Below are 19,868 nucleotides of genomic sequence, written 5' to 3' on the forward strand. Positions count from 1 at the left end.
AATCACAATAACAAGATGTTACAATATGTCCATACAATATCTAAAAGAAAAACAACACTCTCAGGTTGCAGGAGCTTCACCTTGTGCTCTAGTGATTCAAAGATCCCCCAAAACAGTTTGCGGGTCAGATGCAGCTCCTCTTCTGATGCGACTCCAAAGTTGGCCCAACCATTAGGCAGGCAATAATATTTCCAGCACCGCTCATAGTGATTGGTCAAAAGCTGCAGGACGTTAAAAAAAATAGAAATGAAAGTAAAAAATGAACACCAGAGGAGCATGTGAACCCAAAGGGAAATTTTGTTTTTCAAGGTTTTAAAATATTTAATGGTCCTCATACCTTCAGGGGCATTTTGGCGTACTCATTGAGAATGGGCACATCAAACACCAGCCTTCTAAGCAGGTGCTGAAGCATGGATGGGCGTAGATGTCTGGAAAGGAGATAAACAATATATATATATATATATATATATAATATAAACCTGGCAATATTTAATGACGTGAAATATTTTGCCATGAAGATAAACACACTTGCACAAAGCCATGAGGCACTCTTCAATGATGTCTCTTTGGGCCTTTGTGAAGGCTCGTCCACGAGACAGCCGGTAGATTGTGTGCAACATGGAGTCAATCATTATGGCTCGGTGGTCACTACCAGCAAAAAGTGGGGCACACTTGGTGATGAGTGGCAACACAGCAGAACACAGGTAGCGGTTCAAAGCGAGGGCCATCTCTGTGGTGCTGAAAGCAACCTGTTGGACAGAAACTCCAGCAGTGAATCAAGTCCAAACATATGACTAAAATCTTGCTCTGCAACTCTTCTCGAGGTCCATATATGACTATGACTTTGTAAACTGTTTGAGGCTCACCGTGTCCAGAGAGGCAGCAGCCCTCATGTCAGGCAGAAAGCCCACCTCCAGCACATGGAGCAGGAAATCCTGGTTGTCAATACCATACACTCTGTCCAGGAACAGAACCATGGGAGCCTTGTGATCTGGCACAAAACTAGCGGACATCTTTGGCTCTATGACGCTGTTGTCTTCATGAAGAAAACATTTTGGAAGAATCGTAAGCAAAACCGTATGCAAAGTTAGACAGAAGTGATGGCAGAGGAAGCTTACAGCATAAAACTATAGCATGTAGTTAAAACTTGAATGGGTGCTCGTCAGGATACTATGATCATACTCTGTGGGTTGATTGCATAACTATACTCTAATTAAAGCTGCACGAATTCAGTGTGTTCCCCCAAGTGTTCACCTTTTCCAAATGCAGGAATCTGAACAGGAAGGCTGATGACTCCCACCAGATCCTCAATGGGGACCAGAGACCTCAGGATGGCCCTGATCCTCAGAGCCTCACCTTTACCAGCCTGGATCAACTGTAGAGACAAAAGCTTGTTTTTTCTATAAAGACATTTTCAACAAGAATTCCTCTTCCTGTAACTTTCTTTCTCTCTCAGCATGTTGGTCAATGTAGCTATTAGACAGCTCACGTGCATCTCAGGAGCACAGCGTCCCAGCAAGTCAATGAGGGCTGAGTAGAAGGACATGATGGCATTTCCCAGGTGCACCCTGTTCTCCTCATGCTGCTCCTCTCCTCCAAACCTGCCAGAAAAAAAAGACAGTGGCTCTACATCTTTGTGCTACGGCAACACGGGAGGACATAATGCACTCTCTGGTGCATCATTAAATACCATTAGAAGGCCTTAAAACCAAATTTAAGGGCTCTTACATGGGAAAGCGTCTGTCTTTCTTCACACTAGGGCCATCCCTTGCAGGGTCCTCTGAAATTTTGATGGCCTCCTCTATTGCAGCCAGCAGACCATTACCACCTTCCCCTCTCAGTGCTGGCCCAAAGCACTCAGGCCTGCGAATGAGGAGACGTACCACCACATTGGCATTCTCTTCTACGCTCTCTCCTACAGGATGGAAGGGAAACATTTTATATAATGTTAAAAGCAAGAGAGAAAAATAGACACAATATGAACTTTCTATTTAGACATTTTCTTGTGAAGTAAATAAAAAAAATCAGACCATTGACGAATACAGCAAAACGAAGAAAGTCAAGGTATTTCTCTCCACCACATGGATTCCAGCCAATGTCAGGATAGCCTTTAGCCAGTAACATTGGACAGCTCTGAAGTCCACATCCAGCTAAATACTTCACCACCTGGAAAGATATCAGTTTACTTAAGTGATGAGGAATTTTCCCAATTCTTGTTTAGAACATCTAGATTGGTTGTTACCATTTCCAGGTCCTGCTCCTGAAGAGCCAATGCCAGCTCGTTGTTGTCGATACAAGATGCTGCAGCCACGTCCAAGGGGGTGGAGCCCCGCATTCCTAAAGTACAGCACAGAATGTCCACCTTTATCACAGTTCACGCATCAAGAATAAATCCTCAAAAATAATGCTAGAACTCAAATAAGGCAATCACCAAGGCCAATCCCACTGTTCTGGAGAAGGTAACTGAGGTGGTCAAACATAGAACGCTGATTTTGACGACTGATGCGACAGAAATAGCAGAGAAAACGGCAACAGTTTGTCACCACTCGAGGGAATCTGATCTCCTATTGGAAGAAAGGATGTTACAAATGTTTCGTTAAGTAGCATATAATGTTCGTCTTACGTCTGGTTTTGTCTGTTACCTGGTGGTAATATAAAGCAAGCTCTGTCTGTAAATTGAGCACTTGCACATTTAGTGGAAGTCAAAAAATATACCTTTGAGTCCCCGCCACCAAGTACATTAACCATGACCTCCATGACAGTCTCATGCATGCCTAGGGCTCGCATCAAGTTTGGGTGCTGATAGAAAACTTTGTTACTCATGATGTTCCTAAGGAAGAAAAAATTTAAGTTGACATTATAATATCTGTCACATGACATTATCAAACAATTCACAAAGAAATGAAGAATAAATTATATCTTATATCAACCCAATGCTTTGAATCATAAGCCTCTCCTCTTCTGGACCCATCTGGACAATAAGAAGTGAGCGGATCTGGCCCAAGCACTCCAGCAGGTCCATGGTGTCGTGAATTGACACTGCGTTGATGGTGTAGGCCTTCGGAAGGGCACGCATTAGCTCACCCAGCCCATCATACTGCCTGTGGAGTAGGCTGAACATCATACGCACTAGCTCAGGGTTCTGGATAAATGACTCCTGGGCCCAATGGATCATAGTATGGGAAATCAGCTCCTGCAGTGTGCCTGGTAAACAGAGTGCAAAAGAGTCAGGAGATGAAACAAAATATACTATGCACTATGTTAAAGTGATGGTAAAAGAGTTTTTTTTTTTTTAAACTCACTTGGTTTTTTATCTTCCTGTGGCTCAGGCTCCACCTCTACCTTCTTCTCACGGAATTTTTTCACCTTTTCTACCAAACGAAGCAGTCGTCCTCGGACAGAATTATCCACTTCTTCCTCTTGTTCTTCTTCCTCAATATGAACACCTAAGAGTGACGTTTTAAACAAGATACTGTAACTTCTTTATCCACAGCGTTAACTTTATATATGCCGATGTAGGTGGACTTGATACTTTAGATGAAGACTGACCACAGTGAATCAGCACAGAATTGTGAAACATCAGCAGAGCTTCGCGGACCTCATCAGGAACAGGACACTCTTCATCCTCAGCGCAGTTCTTAAAGTTCATGAGCATGTTGACCTACACAACAGCAAGAACACATTTGCTCACTCAAAAATTACGCAAAATGTATTTAAAAAAATAAAAAATAATGAAAACATTTCAAAAATAGCCCAAAAAACCTTGAGTGACTTGAGTGACCTAATCAGGTGACCTGATATTTAAGAAACTGCATTCAAATATTGAGATGAGTTTCTATTGTAGGATATAGTGAACATATTTTCTCCCTCTTCTGATAAAATAAAATGCACCAACCAACAGAGACAGTGGTGCAGACATTGTACAGGGTACATTTCTACTAACTTTTTCCAAATGATGTTTGTGTATTTGTAGGACAGGGATTTTTCTTAACTTAGCAATTACTAATACAATTAAGCAATCAGTACTCTACTCTCTTTGTGTGCATTTGTCGTAGTGTACCTGCTCCTGTGGTGGGGAGCGAAATTCGCGGGTCTTTCGGGCAGTCTCAGCTGCACTCATGGTGAAGGCCAGCATAAGTTCGTTGTAGCGTTGCCTCTGGTTGGTCTGTATCTGGGTGACAAACTGGTCTGAAAAAGCAGTGATGGCCTCCACTCTGTGACGTAGCTCACAGTCACAGAAATACTGCAGTAGAGTACACATCTAAAAGACAAAAGCAAAGTGAAACACTAGGACTATGCAAACAGTATGATGAGAGAGAAGAGCTTTGTATGATCTAAAAAACCAGCCCTACCTGCAATTTGACAGACTCTGGTAGCTTCATCTGGAAAAGTCCTTGCTCTAGTGTTTCTTCTTTATTCTCCTCTTTAATCTCTTTCTCTGTTTCCTCAGCTCCTTTCTCACCATTTACTGGTTCTGTCTCATCCATCGTTTGTTCATGGGGCATAATGGATTCTGTGTGCTCTAATTCTTCCTCTTCCTCCATTTCTTCTTCTTCCTCCTCTTCACCCAAGCCATCGTCCTCATATTCCTCTTCTTCTTCACCCTCCCCCACGACCTCCTGTTCTTCCTCCGTCACCGCTCCTGCTTTAGGGGGTGGTTTTTGTTCCTTCTCTTCCTTAACCTTGGCGTTCTCCTCAGAAGGCTCCTCTGCTTTCTTGCCACTGAAGACTGTGGGCTCAAGCATCTTCAGGATGTGTGAGACATCTTCATCGTCAAACACACCCATGATGAGGAGGGTACTGATGAGCTTCAGGATTGGAACAAAATGAAACTCAACACTGCCTCCCACAGGATCTCTCATGGCTTGACCTCCATCTTGCACAGCCTCAGTCAGCATGTTCAACGCCTTGGTCTTTAGCACCTGTAAGGGGACGACTGGACTCAGTGTGTAGATGTCTAGATCTGTTCCCACGAACCCAACGGAGGAGAAATGGAGTTTGGGACGCAGACATGTAGTGAGGCCAACCCCAGGTAAAGCATGCGACTTATCAGAGTAAAGAGTGATACTGCGTGTTTCGTCTGTCATTGGAACAATGAATTCCTTGTTGGTTCCCAGCCGGTTCCTCTTGGCAGACTCCAGGTGCATGCTGATCAACAGGTCATAGAAGCCGCTCCTCATTGGTCCAGGTAAGTAGGTGTTCTCTATGGTGTAGAAGAGCTGGGATTCATCCACATGGCTGCAAAGAGCATGAGCCACACGGTTGTTTCCCAAAGCACACACTGAGCCGTACAGCTTCAGAGTATGATAGTGGAACTTCAGCAAGTCCATACGTTCAGACAGCTCCAGGATGTCAATACACCTAAAGGAGGCGAAGGGGTTAATTTTGCTGAAAAAACACACACTTTTTTGTAACTATTTGTGACGATATTTAACTTTTAGTAACAATCCAACAGATAGTGTGATGCAGCTCTGACCTGTTTTCCTCTGGGATGTGGAGGGCCATCATGGTGAGTGGCTCCTGGCACTGCACCATCCAGCCCAGTCTCTCATTGACGCGCCCTGTTTCTGGAGCCAGGAAGTTGTTGGGCATGCGGCTCCAGATGACTGGGGTTAACATCTGGACATCCAGTCTGGGAGGGCACTGGGGGACGGGGTTCTTGCGTTCACTTCGAAACATGGCGGCTGATATCGGCATAATGTTCTAGCAAGACAAAATGTGTGAGACACGAGGAGGCAGTTACAAAACAAAGCTGGAAATGTTTAATTGTAGTCTTGATTTTTGATTGGCGCAAACTGAGTGGAGTGATTCTTTGTGACTGACCTTGAGCTTGCCAAGGTCGAACTGAATCAGATTTTGATTTGAAGGAAGAACATAGGCAGCTGGGAATAGTTTTGTGTTTGGCTCGACCTGTAAGAGGAGAACATAAAATGGTTTGCATTGCATAACCAAGACTTTATAAGGAACTGTGAGTACCAGAGCGAAGCTCGTCTGACCTGGTAAAACGTGTTGATCTCTTTTCCATTGGCAGTGAAAGTCATCAGTCCTGTGTCCAAATCAATGAGACACCCAATCACGAAATCCTCTTGACTGACGCGGGTCTGCTGGGAGCCGCCAAACTCCCCTCCCCATACCATGTAGCAGTTACTTCGTTTTATACTGAGGAAGAAGGAAACCAAAATTACTTTGTTTGTCATTTTAAATGAAAACTGTCTACAAGATCAACATACCTGTCATGAATGTTGCCTTTATCGTCACCTACAGTGACTGTTACATTTCTCACTTTGCTGATGTCGAAATGAGGGTCATACTGGTGATAGTCAGGTGTGATCCAGCCCACCCACACGCCACTGGGCTCCTGCCCCGCAAACACTCGTACAGAATAATAGTACTGGTTGTGGAAGGAGGTGGGAAAGACACATTAGTACAATTTCAGATGAAGCTAATTCAACACAAATGTATGTATATATATATATATATATATGAATATGGTTTGTGTTTGTCAACCACAAATATAAGTTGGAGTCATACTGTAGTTGTGTTCAGGATAATATCGACGTCATCCCTGTCATCTGGCACCACATCTTCCACTAAACGGGGAATGGTGGGAACAACAGGAGGTGGACTTATTAATGCCGCCTTCTTAGCCTTGAAAAGGAATCTGTGAATGACAGCAGCAATTAATCACTATACATGAAAATGTAAACACAGTAGACCAGCTGTATCCCATACATGCCGTCACTCTGCTCATGAATCTATACGAACCCTTTCTTCTTGCTTTTCTCAGTTGAAGCATCCTTTTCATTCTCTCCATTTTTGATGGCAGGGATCTCTTTAGGCACAGAGGGTTCTTTCTTGTCCTCCTCCTGCTCTTTGCGAGTAGCTGACTTCTTGAGTATTTCAAAGTCAGAATCTGGGTCCACCTCCACGACTTCATCCTCGGGGATGGTCAGGGCACGAGTAAGAAGGGTGGTCCCCGCTGGGACTTTGAAGGTCTCGTGAAACTCAACTGGCATGCTGAGTCTGAAGAATAGCAGATCTGTGTTGGCGTTCTGAGATCCGAATGTCTTGTGTGTCACTTTGAGACAAGGGGCAGTTTCCACTGTCCCATCAACACGGGACATCTAGAGCATAAATGAAAAAAGGCCCAGTTAGTGATCTAGAAAACAAAAACGTATCTATAATATGAACTAAGAAATATTTCACCAAACCACTGCAACAGTACCTCTATGTGAGGATGATCAGTAGGTACAGAGATGAACTGGGGAAGGCTCTTGCTGAACCACATGGTAATGTCTCTTTTCATGTTGATAGCAAAGGGTTCAAATCCCTCCTGGAGGCCACAGATGGTAAAGTAGCGAAGACTGCTGACGTTCTGACCCAAGTTGATCCTGCCGACCTGAGACAGGCCCAGACTGCACACAGGTATGAAGCCTAGGGATGTTCGATACATGCATGAACATGCATCAGAAACACAAACCCAACCAACCACAGCTAATGTCTCTACCTGAGAACTTTGTGTTGGGACTGTACTCACCCTCTCCTATCTCAATATCCTTAAAGGCCATCTCTGAGCCTGAGTCACTGATCAACATTTCTCCGTTGAGTGTAAACATGATGTTCATCTCTGTGAGGTCAATCATACAACCCACCACATCACCGGATTGCCACTGGCGACCAAATGGTTCTGTTCCCACATGCCAACGTTGGGCCTACAAAAAGAAAACTGTGAATTTTAGAGTATAGTGGTACAGAGGCAGCCTTCACAAGCATGTAAAGTAGTTCTTGCTCCCCACCTTGAAGCCATTGAAGACGTATGCCAACTCATCGGCACCAAGTTCAGTGTCTGCACGAACACTGGGCCTTGCCCAGCCCACTCTCATCTCCCCGACTGTCACAGCCTCAAACTCAAAGTACCACTTTCCCTGTGTGACAACGTAAGATTTCTCCGCTCTGAACACTCTGATTTTATCTCCACGGGAGCTGCCTGGTCCATGCCCGGCTACATTAACACAAACACAGCAATGAACACATAGAAAAGCTTGTAGATTAAAGCACCCGTGCCATCCTGCTCGTAGATAGCAGCACAAACTTACTGCTCTCCTGGTCAGGTGGTTCTATGTTGTAACCATATCCGATGAGAGTGCGAACAGCTGCACAAACTGTGTCTCTGTTGGTCTTTTTAGTCTTTTCATCCAGTAGGTTGTAGGGAACAAGACGGGGATTGCGCTTGTTCATTATATCCTATACAAGAAGACAATATTAAACATGAAAATGTAATATAATAAACTTATGGATAACTTTGCTGCAGCATACACCATCAAAACTACTGTACCCCCCACACATACTTTTTATTATCACTATAGTAGACACTTCTTGATAAAAAGAATAGTGGCACCTGCACGATGCTGTATGTCCAGCCCTGGCGAACCCGGTCTCTTGCCCACACATTGTGTCCGTTTTCTGCCAGTCTCTCCACTAGAGTGTTCTGATTAGGAGTCAGCTTGACATGGTTGAGGTCCAGAGGGGCTGGCTTATATCCACTACTCTGCATGTAACTAATGAACATTGTTTTGTGATCAGAAAAGGCCCTGGAGAATCTTTACAAGCTCATGAGCAGTACACATGATAAAAGAGAGGCAAAGCCAAAAACAAATAATCGCCTTCCAGCTCACGTTTTGGGGAGCTTGGTCCTCTTCAGATTCTCCTCTGCTTTCTCATCTCCCATTCCGACATGACAGCCTAGTGCCAGCAGGGTCCTTTGACATGAATCACACAAAGAGTTAGACACACAAAGAGACAAAAGCACAGTGCTTTTAATTTAGAGAATGCCCTGACTTACTTGAGTGTCTCTCCTGACATTGCTAAATTGTAGTTCTTCTCTGGTTCAGGCAGACTCTGGAAATCTACCAGGCAGGGGTGCAGCTTCTTGTTGTCATCGCGAAACTTGACATTGATTTTAAAAAAGTAGTGGAGGAGATTTTTTAAGGAAATTGTTACTGTACACAACAACAATTCAACAGCAACAAATCTATGGGAAACACAATGAAAACACTCACTGCTCCATAGGTCCACCCTTGTTCAATGCGAGTAACGGCCCATAACTCGTGGCTATTTTCAGCGAGCTTCTCTCGAATGCGCTCCAAATGTGGAGGAAGTACAATCTGAAAGAATAATAAATTCAGTGCAGTGGTATTTATGTAGATGTAAAAGAGATGGAACTGGATTTTACCTGTATTGTGTCCACAGGGCAAGGAGTGAAGGCTGTGTGTGAGAGGGACTGAGTTGGCCCCAATAGGTTGCGGATGCCATCGAAATCATGCTTGTACTCCTTGATGGGCTCAATCCGCAAGCGGTCCCTTGGCAGGACCGCTTCATAGCACGGAGCATAGCCAGGAGGTGGGAGGAACTTGAAATCACCATGACGCCCTCCGAGAAGAAATCGCAACCTTGCAGTTGAAGTGGAAAAATGACATTAGCCTCATGTCTGTGCTACACTTGTATCAGAAAAATAAATTCATCATTCTTCATGTTACAATGTCCTACGTGATGCCGGCAGAGAAGCTGACAACAGGGAAGAACAGGCCGTCCAGGTTGAAGTTCTCAAACATGCCCTGAACAGGATGCCCATTGATACGGAAGGAAATACTGGGCACGCTCAGATCCAAACAGCAGCTGACCACATCCTCTGCTGCCAGGACGTGTTGATTGGGTGTGGCAACATGACGCGGAACACGCCCTGTGGATACATAGAGTAAATGACCAAATGTTTGACAATATATTTAAATTTTTTACATAAATGACACAAATAAAATGTGAGCCAGGGATAGTGCTGGTAAAATGCATGCAAGTAATGACTAAGTCTAAGTCCTTCCATGTTTACTTTACCTGACCAGAGGTGAAGCCCATCAAAACCGTAGGAGTAGAGGTCATCCCCGACCCCGTTGCCCCCCCAGCCTTCCCCTCCGCCTGGGTAAGGACTGTAGCCCTCTGTCAGAGCCCAGCCCACACGCAGGTGATATGGCTGAGCTGTAAGGAACGGCTCCACGTGGTCCACCATCACCTCAAAATACCACTTCTTATACTGAGTGGATCCCTCACAAGTTCCAAGGAAAATGTTGGGTCTCATGCTAACAGAGGATTACAAAACCAAAGACCTGACTCAGAACAGGTGTTTAGATGACCGCGCTTCAGCACAGAGCACAAAGCATTTTCATCACGTGTGCTCATACAAACAGACCCACCTGGTTACATAGTTGATAATGTTGGTTTGAAGGAGGAGGTCACGACCTGGTAACAGATTCTCTGTGATGAGATTCTGATTTGACCTTACAGCCACCCCGTTACACACACACAGAGAACAGAGCACATCCAAGACCTGGCAAAAAGAAGTGAGACAAACACCCATTAAGACTTTTCTAGTGATTTTTCTAGCTCAAGATTTCATATATTACAACATACTACATGTTAAAGATGACTTCAACTCAGAAGTTGCAGTTTTTTTTACCTTATGATTGCGTCCGTGCTTGTCTAGCAGGGAGATGATTGATTTGATGTGATTCTCCTGGATAATATTCAGCACCTCTGGACTCTCAATCAGAACACAATACAACACCTCCAGGATTCCTGTCAAAAAACCATTTCCAGTACATGTTTATAGGATACCTGAACACATCAAAAATATAATGCAATAGAATGTAACAGAAATCAACAGCATTAAAAATCTAGTTTAATCAATGCCTATTGTATAATCTTAAAAAGATATTGAAAGGTTAACATAGTTTGTTTTTTTAAACCGCATCATATTGCCAGATGTTCTCATTATTTACACTTTGCACCCACCTGTGCTGTTTGTAACTAATCAAATTCATTTTTATAGCTCTGTGGTAGCATAAGTTAGCTTTTGGAGCACAACAAAATGTAGATTGTACATTCAATTGAGCTCCTCTATGTCTTAGATACCTGAGGATGCCTCCAAACGATCCAGTTTACTGACCAGCCAGTCAAGGTTATCACAGAACAGGGCACAGTTCGCACGATTACCTCTGATCAAAGAGGCTTAACAAAAGAGGAGAAGCAGAAAATGTTGCTAATGCATCAAATTCATAAAGGTGGCTTGATATGGGGAATATGAATGACTAATCTAAAGTCACCATGAGTGCACAGATCACCAGATTCGCTTACCGAGCAGTTCATACAGTAAATTTACTATCTCCTTCCATGACTCTGCGGCTTCCTCCCCAGCATACTCTGAGAAGTGGGCTGCTGTGTTGTAGACATTGAGCCGATCAACACAGTCCAGGACAAGAGTGATCATTCCCTGTTAAAAGCAATAAAAACTTAAAGAGAACTGAAATACACATATTGAATGGAAATAAATCAACCAAACAAAATAAATCCCTCAGTAGGCAGACCGACCTCTTCCTGGAAAAGGTTCTGTCTGTTTTTGAGGGAGCGAAGTTTGAACTGTTTCTCCTCATGTTCCAGCTCCTCCTCGGGGGGTCGGAAGTAGAAAATTAGGTCCTGCAGGGAGAGCACCACTGCGTCCATAGGCAGAGACGGGGGGTTGGCAGATTTGTTTTTCCCACTCAGAGCATCTAGACCTCTGGAGGCATGAAACACACAACAATTATGACATAAATGATAATGATCTAAAAAACAAAAACATGGCTATCAGGCTATATGTTTTTAATTAAATGTAATTGAAGTAGTGCTACTTGATGAACTGGTTGAAGAGGCCGGTGGTGCTATAAATCATTCTGGCAGCTTGGGACTCTTCAGTCTGTGATCGAGCCACTGTGAGTGCATCATCCATGTGACCTTCTTTGTGGAGTATGGCCTAAAAAGTGAGCAAAGGTGCTACTCAATACTCAGTGCACCCAGTGCATGCTTACTTAAATGTGTTTCAGTTGTCATTGTTGATCCCGACCCCTGATTTATATTAAGATGACCATCTTGATGTATAATTCCACCTTACCTTTCTCTTTAGAGGACCCAGGCGGGCAGATTTAGCATCAACAGCAGCATATGTAAGCCAGAGGCCAGATGAAACATGCTGTACGAAGCACATGGACTCTCCATACTTAATCTCAGGGGTGCCCATGCCTTCCACATCTCGCTTCTGGGTCAATTCAATTTTTTCCTGTAGTTTACACAAAAAGCATGTTCTCCATTAAGGCTGGTAAGAGTCTCTATAGCGCACAAGGGAGCCTCAGACATTTCATGCACAGTTACCTCTGCATGCCACTGACCTTTGAAACTCTGAAGCAGAAGGCTGACATCTTGGAATTTGCCTTCTCCGGGTCCACCAACAGCAGCCCTTTCTCTTCGTCCAGACAAAGGTATCTACCAGTTGTTATGTGACGTATGCGGAAAGACTGGCCCCATTTAATGTGACCTCCGCTCCAACTACCAACAAATGAATGAGCATCAGCATCTTGAAAAGTCGCTAAAAATGACTGATGATCATTGAAATTCACACATTCCAAAATGCAAGGTATCAAAAGACACTCACGCGATACGTAGAGGTTCGAGTCTCCATAAGGATCGGGCATGACTGCATACAGCCCCTCCTTCATACTGAGCAACTCTAAAAAAAAAAAACAACAACAACAACATACCAGTCAATGATGTGCAACATGTATCAGGAAATTTAAGGAAGACAAATTCCTAAAAAACAATACTATGTGGACACTATGACTCTACGATTGTAGTTGCTGAAAGCATCATGAGCAATGTTGCCAAAAAATGTACACAATATCATAAACGTTTTATGATTAGGATAAGAGCTGTCTTATCCATTAAAAGCTGGTCCAAATCTATTGGTACAATGTTATACAATCTGATGGCATGTACAGCAATGAAAGACATTGGTCACCTGCGCTGGTCGTCCCCCTGGTCAGCTCCTTGCATGGCCAAACATTCGTCCATGTGACCGTGGAATAGCCTGAGCACATACCCTCCGGTCAGAAAACCTGAAGGAAAAGGTTGTATTGCTGAGAGAGAGTGGGCAGGCTTAGGGATAAGAAGACACTTTTCTTTACCACTGACAAAATTACAGACCTTCAGCTAGCTCACATCCAGACATCACAGGGGTCATGGTCCACAGTGTTTGCATGAAGGAGGCGTCTACCATCAAGTCACCACTTGCGTAGGACAGATGCTGGAAAAAGTGCAGGTGGTAATATTGGTAAGATTAACTGAGAACAAATTGTCAGATACATTGCAAGTAAAAAAAAAAAAACATGTTTACCAGGTATCGCTCTGAGGAAACACTGACAAGAATGAGGTCATCTCCCACCCTGACCTTCTCGCCTTCAGACCTCTGTTTGGACGCTGGATGGATCGTCCACCAGCAGGCCTCTCCTGTGGCGGACACAAATCGATTTAGAATACAGAAATCTACATCTGTGCTTGTGGGACATAAAGGGCAGCAAAGTTTGTAGCCACCTGTGGAGTCCTCCTGCAAGCCCACGTCAAAAGCCAGTTTGTCTGTCAGTGAGCGCGAAGTAGTCAAACAGCTTAAGTACTGCAGCATAAAAAGAAATCACATGTTAATGTCCTGACCTAACATGCACTTCAAGCAACTTAGAGAATTACAGATTGTGGAAGAGGAGAACGGCTGCCTCGAGAAAACGACAGGATGGAGCAGCAGTTGCCACATATGCTCACCATGTTGGAGTGAGTGTGTTTCAGGAGGATGGCATGTCCATACAGCAGGGTTCGGTGACCCCCACCTTGTGACGACTGGGAGATGGATGTCAAGGCAGATAATGAAATCAATCAAATGTTGTAATTAAGCGTACAAAGGATGAATGGTTATTCGACTCAAAGTTGTCCCTTTGAATCCCTTTCGATGCGACAACTTATTACAACTCAGACTAAAAACATAAAAATCACAGCCATGTATTACTATTGTAAAACCAAGCTCGGTGTAAGTAAAGGGAACAAACATCTCACAACAACGGCAAAGCGACAGCAGAGCCACATGACCAAAGCAATAACTAAGTTGCAATAACCACTGACAAAGGTTATAGAGGGTACACAAAAGAACTACTATTTAAGATTTAATTCTAAGTGTTTTTCATGTTCGGTGTCTATTGGGTGTTATTAGTGTCCATTAGTGTTATTTATTTATTTACAATGACACAGATGAGACAGAACATTTTCAAAAAGACAGAAAGAAAGAGCTTGAAGGTATTACAGGTGTTTCACATATGTCAGTAGATTATTGTATTGTATTGTAAGCCAAGTTGCTCTTTGATAACACTAATGAGGTTGTAAAAGGTAGCTGCATTGCAGTTATGATGGAAAACTTTCAGGCTTGAAGCAGTGGACAGAAAGTTTGTGGGACACTGACATGAGAATGAGCAAACATACCCATTTGTCCAAATCGACGGCCTGCGGTTCGCAAGTGGGTGAGCAAAGGAGCGTGTGGTGTCAAGAGAAACAAAGTGAGTTTTAGTTGTTGAATGAACAAAACGGTGCATTTGTTCATTATGTCCTGTGGAAAAGAGGCACCTTTTAACCAAACAGCACTGATTCTACCGAAATTGTGTCTTACTTCATCCACGGAGGAGTTGGACAGCATCTCCTGTAACGCCCGCACCGACAGGGACTGCTCCAAAATGAAGCAGCAGATAGCAAGGTCTGGAGGGACATTCTGAAACACAGCACAACCAGTAAACCTAGCAAAAGGTAGCCACTCAATTTCTCAAAGAATTTAGGTAAATGACATTAGGCACTGTGTGATTTGCATACCTGGGCATTTGAGGTGGTCTCAAGGAAGCAGAGACGATTCCCAAATCCCTCACATGACAGACACAGCTTGATCTGTTCCTTAAGAATAGATGCAGTGCACTGTAGCACCACCTGATCATCCTAAAAAAGACAAAAACGGGTCCAAAGTGAAGGACGAGGGCTTTTCAGGGGCATGACAAAGGTCACCAGTCAGAATTATTAGTGGAAACATTTTGCCTTTTAGATAACTGAAACAAAAACATCCTCCTCCAACTCTGAGTGTGTGTATTACAGTTTTCAAATGGAAAACTGCACATTTTCTAATGTTACCCATCTTAAATCTTAATGAAATTCTCCACCAATTTAGGATTGCAATCATACCATTGCCTGACTTGCAAATCAAACAAATCAAAAACAGATGCAGTAAAACCAGACATCTTCCTTTTGATTCCACGTGTTCTTCTTCCTTGTCAAAACCTGGTACCTACATTATGCTAAATGCCACTTAATGCAACAGTTTGGTCACAGAGTGGGGTGTGTTATGCTAATCGTAACTAACATGACCTGCGCTGCAAGTCTCAAACAGAGATCGTTTTATCAGACTGACGCAGCTCCATCTGGAGCTACAAAAGGCTACTGACAACTTTTTTTCACATAAGCTGTTCTGTAGCACTCTCTGAGACTTGTAAACAAACATTGGTGTGTAAAATCAGACCAGCTGCCCCTTAATGCATTCTGCAAAGCTTAGATTACATTGTGCCTCTTATATTTCATGGGTTAGCATATTGATCTTCCCATTTGTGCCTATGATAATCTCATTTAGAGGTGGCTACTTACCAAGGAAGCATTTAACAAAGAAACATTGATAGTGTGTATGTCTGACGGTATCTAAATACATAAGTGAGACATTTTTTTTTGCCAGCAAACCTTTAGTCAAAGGAACAACATTGTGGCCAACATAAGTAACAGAAACTTGGGACAATGCATTATTAAAATAACCTGCAAAAATAGCAGTTTCCTGACATAATTCTTCTTAACCTTGACTTTGTTTGTCCTGTTCATGTACTTCTCTATCTGTCACTGGCCCAGCTCTAATCTCTCCGCCTCTCTGGCTCTGTGACACCAGCCACTCCCCTCCAGCTCTCTATTTCAGGCTGCTGCACCTGCTGTTCACACATCCCTTTCTGGAAAGCAATGGATATTTAGGATTTGATGGCGAGGACAACAGTTGGCACACATTGCACTCAATACTCACTGACTCAATAATGCAATTAGTCAGTTTGCTGATGAGACGGATGATCAAAAATTCACTTTGAGTCACATCAGCTCAAAGCATCATGCTCAGCTGTTTGTGTTTATATCTGCGAATGCTTGCTGGCTCATTTCTACCCTTAATCGGGCACATGCCAGTCAGTAACAAATGTTTTCACAGTAAAACAAAGTTCAAGATAGTTGTAGATTGTGTGGCAATGTGTTAAACTATTACATCAGTTCAGGTTTGAAGATTTGGAAAACTTTTACATGTCAGCTGGCCTTCATGATAAAACATGCAATCAATTGTGATATATAACATGTAAAAAAAAAAAAAAAAGAAATCTGAAATATTTCTGCACCAAGGTTAATATTCAATGGCGTGAAGTCTTTACTGCACAGTGACACAAAACACATTTAAATGTACATCTACAGAACGTTTTTAGTGTCCAATTTTCCCAGGTCCAAACCTCTGAATCTGCACACTCCACCGAGTTAACTGATGGAGTGTAACAAGTAGCCATGAATCATGTTTTTAGTTGCTATACTATAGAGCTTTGGCTTGAGTTCAAGAGGATTTGTATTCGTATTTAGAAATAACAAAGAAAGACCCATACTATACAGCAGACATAAACATCAAGTCGGTAGTTAGCTAATAATTTCCCAACAGCCATTACATTGAAGCAAAAAAATACATCTGACAGTATTTGCATCTTAAAGACAATACAGAAAAATATCGGAGACTATTTGACAACTGTACAGTCCAACCATGGGCTACAACAGAAGTAAGTATTAAATGTCTGGCACGCTCTTTTCCTGAGTTACAGCGTGAACAAGAATGTGTCTACAGACAAAAATGTGTCTACAGGCAACACCAACAGACTGACACTGAAAGACAGACACCACGAGCAGCAAGGTGTTGATCTAAAATTCAACCAGCTGTTGCCAGAAGATTTTCCATCTAAGATTTACTATGAAAAAACCTGACAAATGTTTTGAAACCAGCATCTGACAATAAGCATTGCTGGTACTACTTTATCAGTAAAGTTCCCGCATGGACTGAAGTAAGCAGGTGGTGAAATGGGCCAAGCTTTGAACCTGCTAATCCTCGCTTACTAAATATAACTCAGCTGAGTTCAGGGTGAACAGTTACCGACAGTAACTTTAAGACACATTGTTCACATATTTTACTGCAGCGCTGTGCTTCAAGGCGTGAGACAATGTCAAATGAAAACATGTTTCTTTTAGATTTATGTGCTGCTTAATTAAAGTCATAAAAACAAAACACATTCAAATTTAAATGTTTTTGACGCTCATTAGAATATTAATTTAAGTGCCCTGGCAGCTGAGCTGTTACAGCGTATTCCCCATGACCGAATGCTTGCAACTGCTTCGAGACCAGCTGGTGTCCTTTGTTGCATGTCGGACCCCCCTCTCATCCCAGTCCACCCTTTCTGCCTCTGTCCAATGACAACGAATCCCAGCAAAAAATAATATTTAAATAAATATAAAACCTTTATTTATACCAAACAACAGTCACAACTTTTGATCAAGTGGATACAAGGAGCTGAGTTTCAAGTGGTACTCATGCAGTCTATAGATAATCTGTGTGGCTTATGCAAACATCAGGGTTAGAGTTACCAGAGTCTAAAGAAACCCAAGTGACACTATGTGGAACATCCACAATAGCTGAGTGTTAACGCTGACTATCCAAATAGAAAGTGTTACATGAAGACTCCTTGCAAGGCCACAATGCCCTTCTGCAGGCGTTGGCACAGAGATCTAAAGAGGAAATCTGAGAGCTGAGCAGTGAGTAACGCAACAGAAATAAAGTGATTTAAAATAAATGTTTTGTAACAATTCATAAGATAACATTGTAAGATGGCAAAAAGTAAAACCTTCATCATAAAACCTCAAAATGTAGTGAAACCAATCACACATAGAACAAAGACCTGAGAACAAATTGACCCGTGTAGCACTTAAGTCACTGACATCACGCATAGTACGTATAGTAAGTCATCAATTATGGTTTACGAACAGCTCCACCCAGCACCGTCTCTTAAACAGCAGAAAATGAGCACTCTGCAAGAGATGACCTCCATCTGTTCCAGCCATTTGTTCCTGCGACAGAATTAGTACATATAACATATTTGGGCAAAGAAGTCTCTAAGTAATCAACGATCAAATAGTTGCTTTCTTCGCCCTCTTTTTGAAAGCTCTGTTTTTGCTCCTGTCAACACTCAAACACTTTGTTTGATTTTATCCTTATTTAAAATACGAAGCGATTCTGTGCATACAAATGCAGTTCTGGCATTGAACACAGGGTGGAGCGTTAATCTAAAGAGCACATATAGCTAAGGTCCAGGTGATGAGAATAAGGTGTGGAGCAGGAAGCAAAAAGTTTTTCGTTCAGCAAGGGGGCTGGCTGACATGCTCAAATCTGACTGGGCTAAACTGGAACTGTGATTGGATATGCACAATATTGATATGTAACTGATACGGTGAGCATGTGTAGGCCAACCTGTGAATAAACAGATCACAGAATCTTAAGACATACACCCCACGGGATATTTTTAGCACCAGAACAAACATCCAAATCAAGTTCACCCCTCGGTGGCTTATTGGTTTTGTTCACAGTCACTACAAACACGGTGATACTGCATCAACAGGAAGATGGGGAACTCTGTGGTCTCCTAGAAAAAGTTTCCTGAAGCTTTACAACCATTTCAGCACCATTCTGTTGTAAATCTTCAACCGACAAGAAAAAAAACAACATCCACATTCCCATAAAAGCACGAGGTATGGGACAACTGGGTCCTGTAGTTCACACTACCACCCGCTATTAATGAATTATTAGTTCCAACATTTGTCATCAAGTAAGTATGACTGCCTTAAATCAACCCAAATACAAACTAGAGAAAATGAAGCATCTCAGTGCTCTTTTAAAGAAATATTTGATTGTACTGATTGCCATCAAAGTAAATACTGCAGCATCAGTGTCAAAATGTTAGAATATTTCCATGTGTTGTATCCATGTCTTTGTGTTAACCGTCACCTGGCACAAAAGTTTTCTTCTCTATGACAAAACAGTAACATGTCAAGTACCAGTTGGGATATAAATAGATAACAATGCTGACAGAACAGCCACCTGTCCATGTCAATCTGTGCTCGGTCTATGTGAAACGAGTAACCAACACAGTAAATGTCTATTATCTATCATGAAGCAGCAATTCAACGTACAAAAAGCTAATTATTGCACATTGTGACTGAGTAGGTTTGCTCACGACTTGAGAAGAGGCACACAGCATCACTTACTGTACGCAGGAACTGAATCTCTTCCTCTCCATCTGCCCCCTCTGCCATTTTCCCAAGGCATTAAAAGCAAAAACCTCGAGAGAAATGGGAAAGTGTTTGCCTCTTCAGTTCTGTATCTCCTGGCGCATTTATGCCCTCCACATATGGCGAGACAGAGTTGGTGAAGGTTTCTGAAGGGCAATGTGTGCCCTGTGCCTCTCTGTGGCTGTGCTGTGAGGCAGGGGGATTGACTGTTGACTCCTGTTCATTGCAACATCATAAAGAGGTGGAGCAAGTTGACAAAGCTGAACCAGCTTTAAATGTTCCTCAGTTATGGCATCCAGACCATTGTTTAGCACAGTTTTGTTACATTAAAATTACTTAAGTTGTCAACTTATTTTTGTAATCAGCTATTTTTATTTATTCGTTTTTTTCTTCTCTGTTTTTGCTTTGTAATTCTTCTTTTCATGACATATTCTGCAAACCTGTAAAGTAAGATTTCATTGAGATCTCTTAGAATCCCATCACAAAATGTGTTACAAGGGGCAGATATTATTGACATAATGGATTCACAGAAGTGTGAA

The 19,868-nt window shown here is 42.6% G+C and overlaps 1 protein-coding gene across 1 annotated transcript in view; it reads right to left on the minus strand.

Moving 5' to 3' along the window:
* The window catches only part of LOC139213044 (ryanodine receptor 1-like), a 48,205-nt gene extending 28,780 nt beyond the window's left edge, over nt 1-19,425 (minus strand). The window contains exons 1-51 of the mRNA XM_070843652.1: nt 19,306-19,425; nt 14,761-14,880; nt 14,564-14,662; nt 14,380-14,400; nt 13,672-13,746; nt 13,450-13,528; nt 13,253-13,365; nt 13,063-13,162; nt 12,878-12,974; nt 12,515-12,589; nt 12,252-12,408; nt 11,978-12,142; nt 11,718-11,839; nt 11,419-11,605; nt 11,185-11,320; nt 10,963-11,058; nt 10,508-10,626; nt 10,245-10,378; nt 9,889-10,130; nt 9,547-9,739; nt 9,233-9,449; nt 9,060-9,164; nt 8,843-8,946; nt 8,676-8,759; nt 8,399-8,558; nt 8,097-8,244; nt 7,797-8,002; nt 7,538-7,712; nt 7,226-7,434; nt 6,766-7,124; nt 6,532-6,661; nt 6,231-6,391; nt 5,997-6,159; nt 5,824-5,910; nt 5,477-5,703; nt 4,353-5,361; nt 4,061-4,261; nt 3,550-3,661; nt 3,303-3,446; nt 2,931-3,204; nt 2,716-2,830; nt 2,432-2,564; nt 2,243-2,337; nt 2,031-2,166; nt 1,729-1,915; nt 1,490-1,601; nt 1,255-1,375; nt 867-1,036; nt 529-749; nt 338-428; nt 81-221 (exon numbers count right to left, since the gene is read on the minus strand). Of these exons, the coding sequence (XP_070699753.1) occupies nt 81-221; nt 338-428; nt 529-749; nt 867-1,036; nt 1,255-1,375; nt 1,490-1,601; nt 1,729-1,915; nt 2,031-2,166; nt 2,243-2,337; nt 2,432-2,564; nt 2,716-2,830; nt 2,931-3,204; nt 3,303-3,446; nt 3,550-3,661; nt 4,061-4,261; nt 4,353-5,361; nt 5,477-5,703; nt 5,824-5,910; nt 5,997-6,159; nt 6,231-6,391; nt 6,532-6,661; nt 6,766-7,124; nt 7,226-7,434; nt 7,538-7,712; nt 7,797-8,002; nt 8,097-8,244; nt 8,399-8,558; nt 8,676-8,759; nt 8,843-8,946; nt 9,060-9,164; nt 9,233-9,449; nt 9,547-9,739; nt 9,889-10,130; nt 10,245-10,378; nt 10,508-10,626; nt 10,963-11,058; nt 11,185-11,320; nt 11,419-11,605; nt 11,718-11,839; nt 11,978-12,142; nt 12,252-12,408; nt 12,515-12,589; nt 12,878-12,974; nt 13,063-13,162; nt 13,253-13,365; nt 13,450-13,528; nt 13,672-13,746; nt 14,380-14,400; nt 14,564-14,662; nt 14,761-14,880; nt 19,306-19,353 (8,175 nt within the window). The 5' untranslated portion in view covers nt 19,354-19,425. The remainder of the gene's footprint in view (nt 1-80; nt 222-337; nt 429-528; nt 750-866; nt 1,037-1,254; nt 1,376-1,489; nt 1,602-1,728; nt 1,916-2,030; nt 2,167-2,242; nt 2,338-2,431; nt 2,565-2,715; nt 2,831-2,930; nt 3,205-3,302; nt 3,447-3,549; nt 3,662-4,060; nt 4,262-4,352; nt 5,362-5,476; nt 5,704-5,823; nt 5,911-5,996; nt 6,160-6,230; nt 6,392-6,531; nt 6,662-6,765; nt 7,125-7,225; nt 7,435-7,537; nt 7,713-7,796; nt 8,003-8,096; nt 8,245-8,398; nt 8,559-8,675; nt 8,760-8,842; nt 8,947-9,059; nt 9,165-9,232; nt 9,450-9,546; nt 9,740-9,888; nt 10,131-10,244; nt 10,379-10,507; nt 10,627-10,962; nt 11,059-11,184; nt 11,321-11,418; nt 11,606-11,717; nt 11,840-11,977; nt 12,143-12,251; nt 12,409-12,514; nt 12,590-12,877; nt 12,975-13,062; nt 13,163-13,252; nt 13,366-13,449; nt 13,529-13,671; nt 13,747-14,379; nt 14,401-14,563; nt 14,663-14,760; nt 14,881-19,305) is intronic.
* Nucleotides 19,426-19,868: the final 443 nt, after the last annotated feature.

The sequence above is a fragment of the Pempheris klunzingeri genome, chromosome 14, assembly GCF_042242105.1.
Source record: "Pempheris klunzingeri isolate RE-2024b chromosome 14, fPemKlu1.hap1, whole genome shotgun sequence".
Lineage (NCBI taxonomy): Eukaryota > Metazoa > Chordata > Actinopteri > Acropomatiformes > Pempheridae > Pempheris > Pempheris klunzingeri.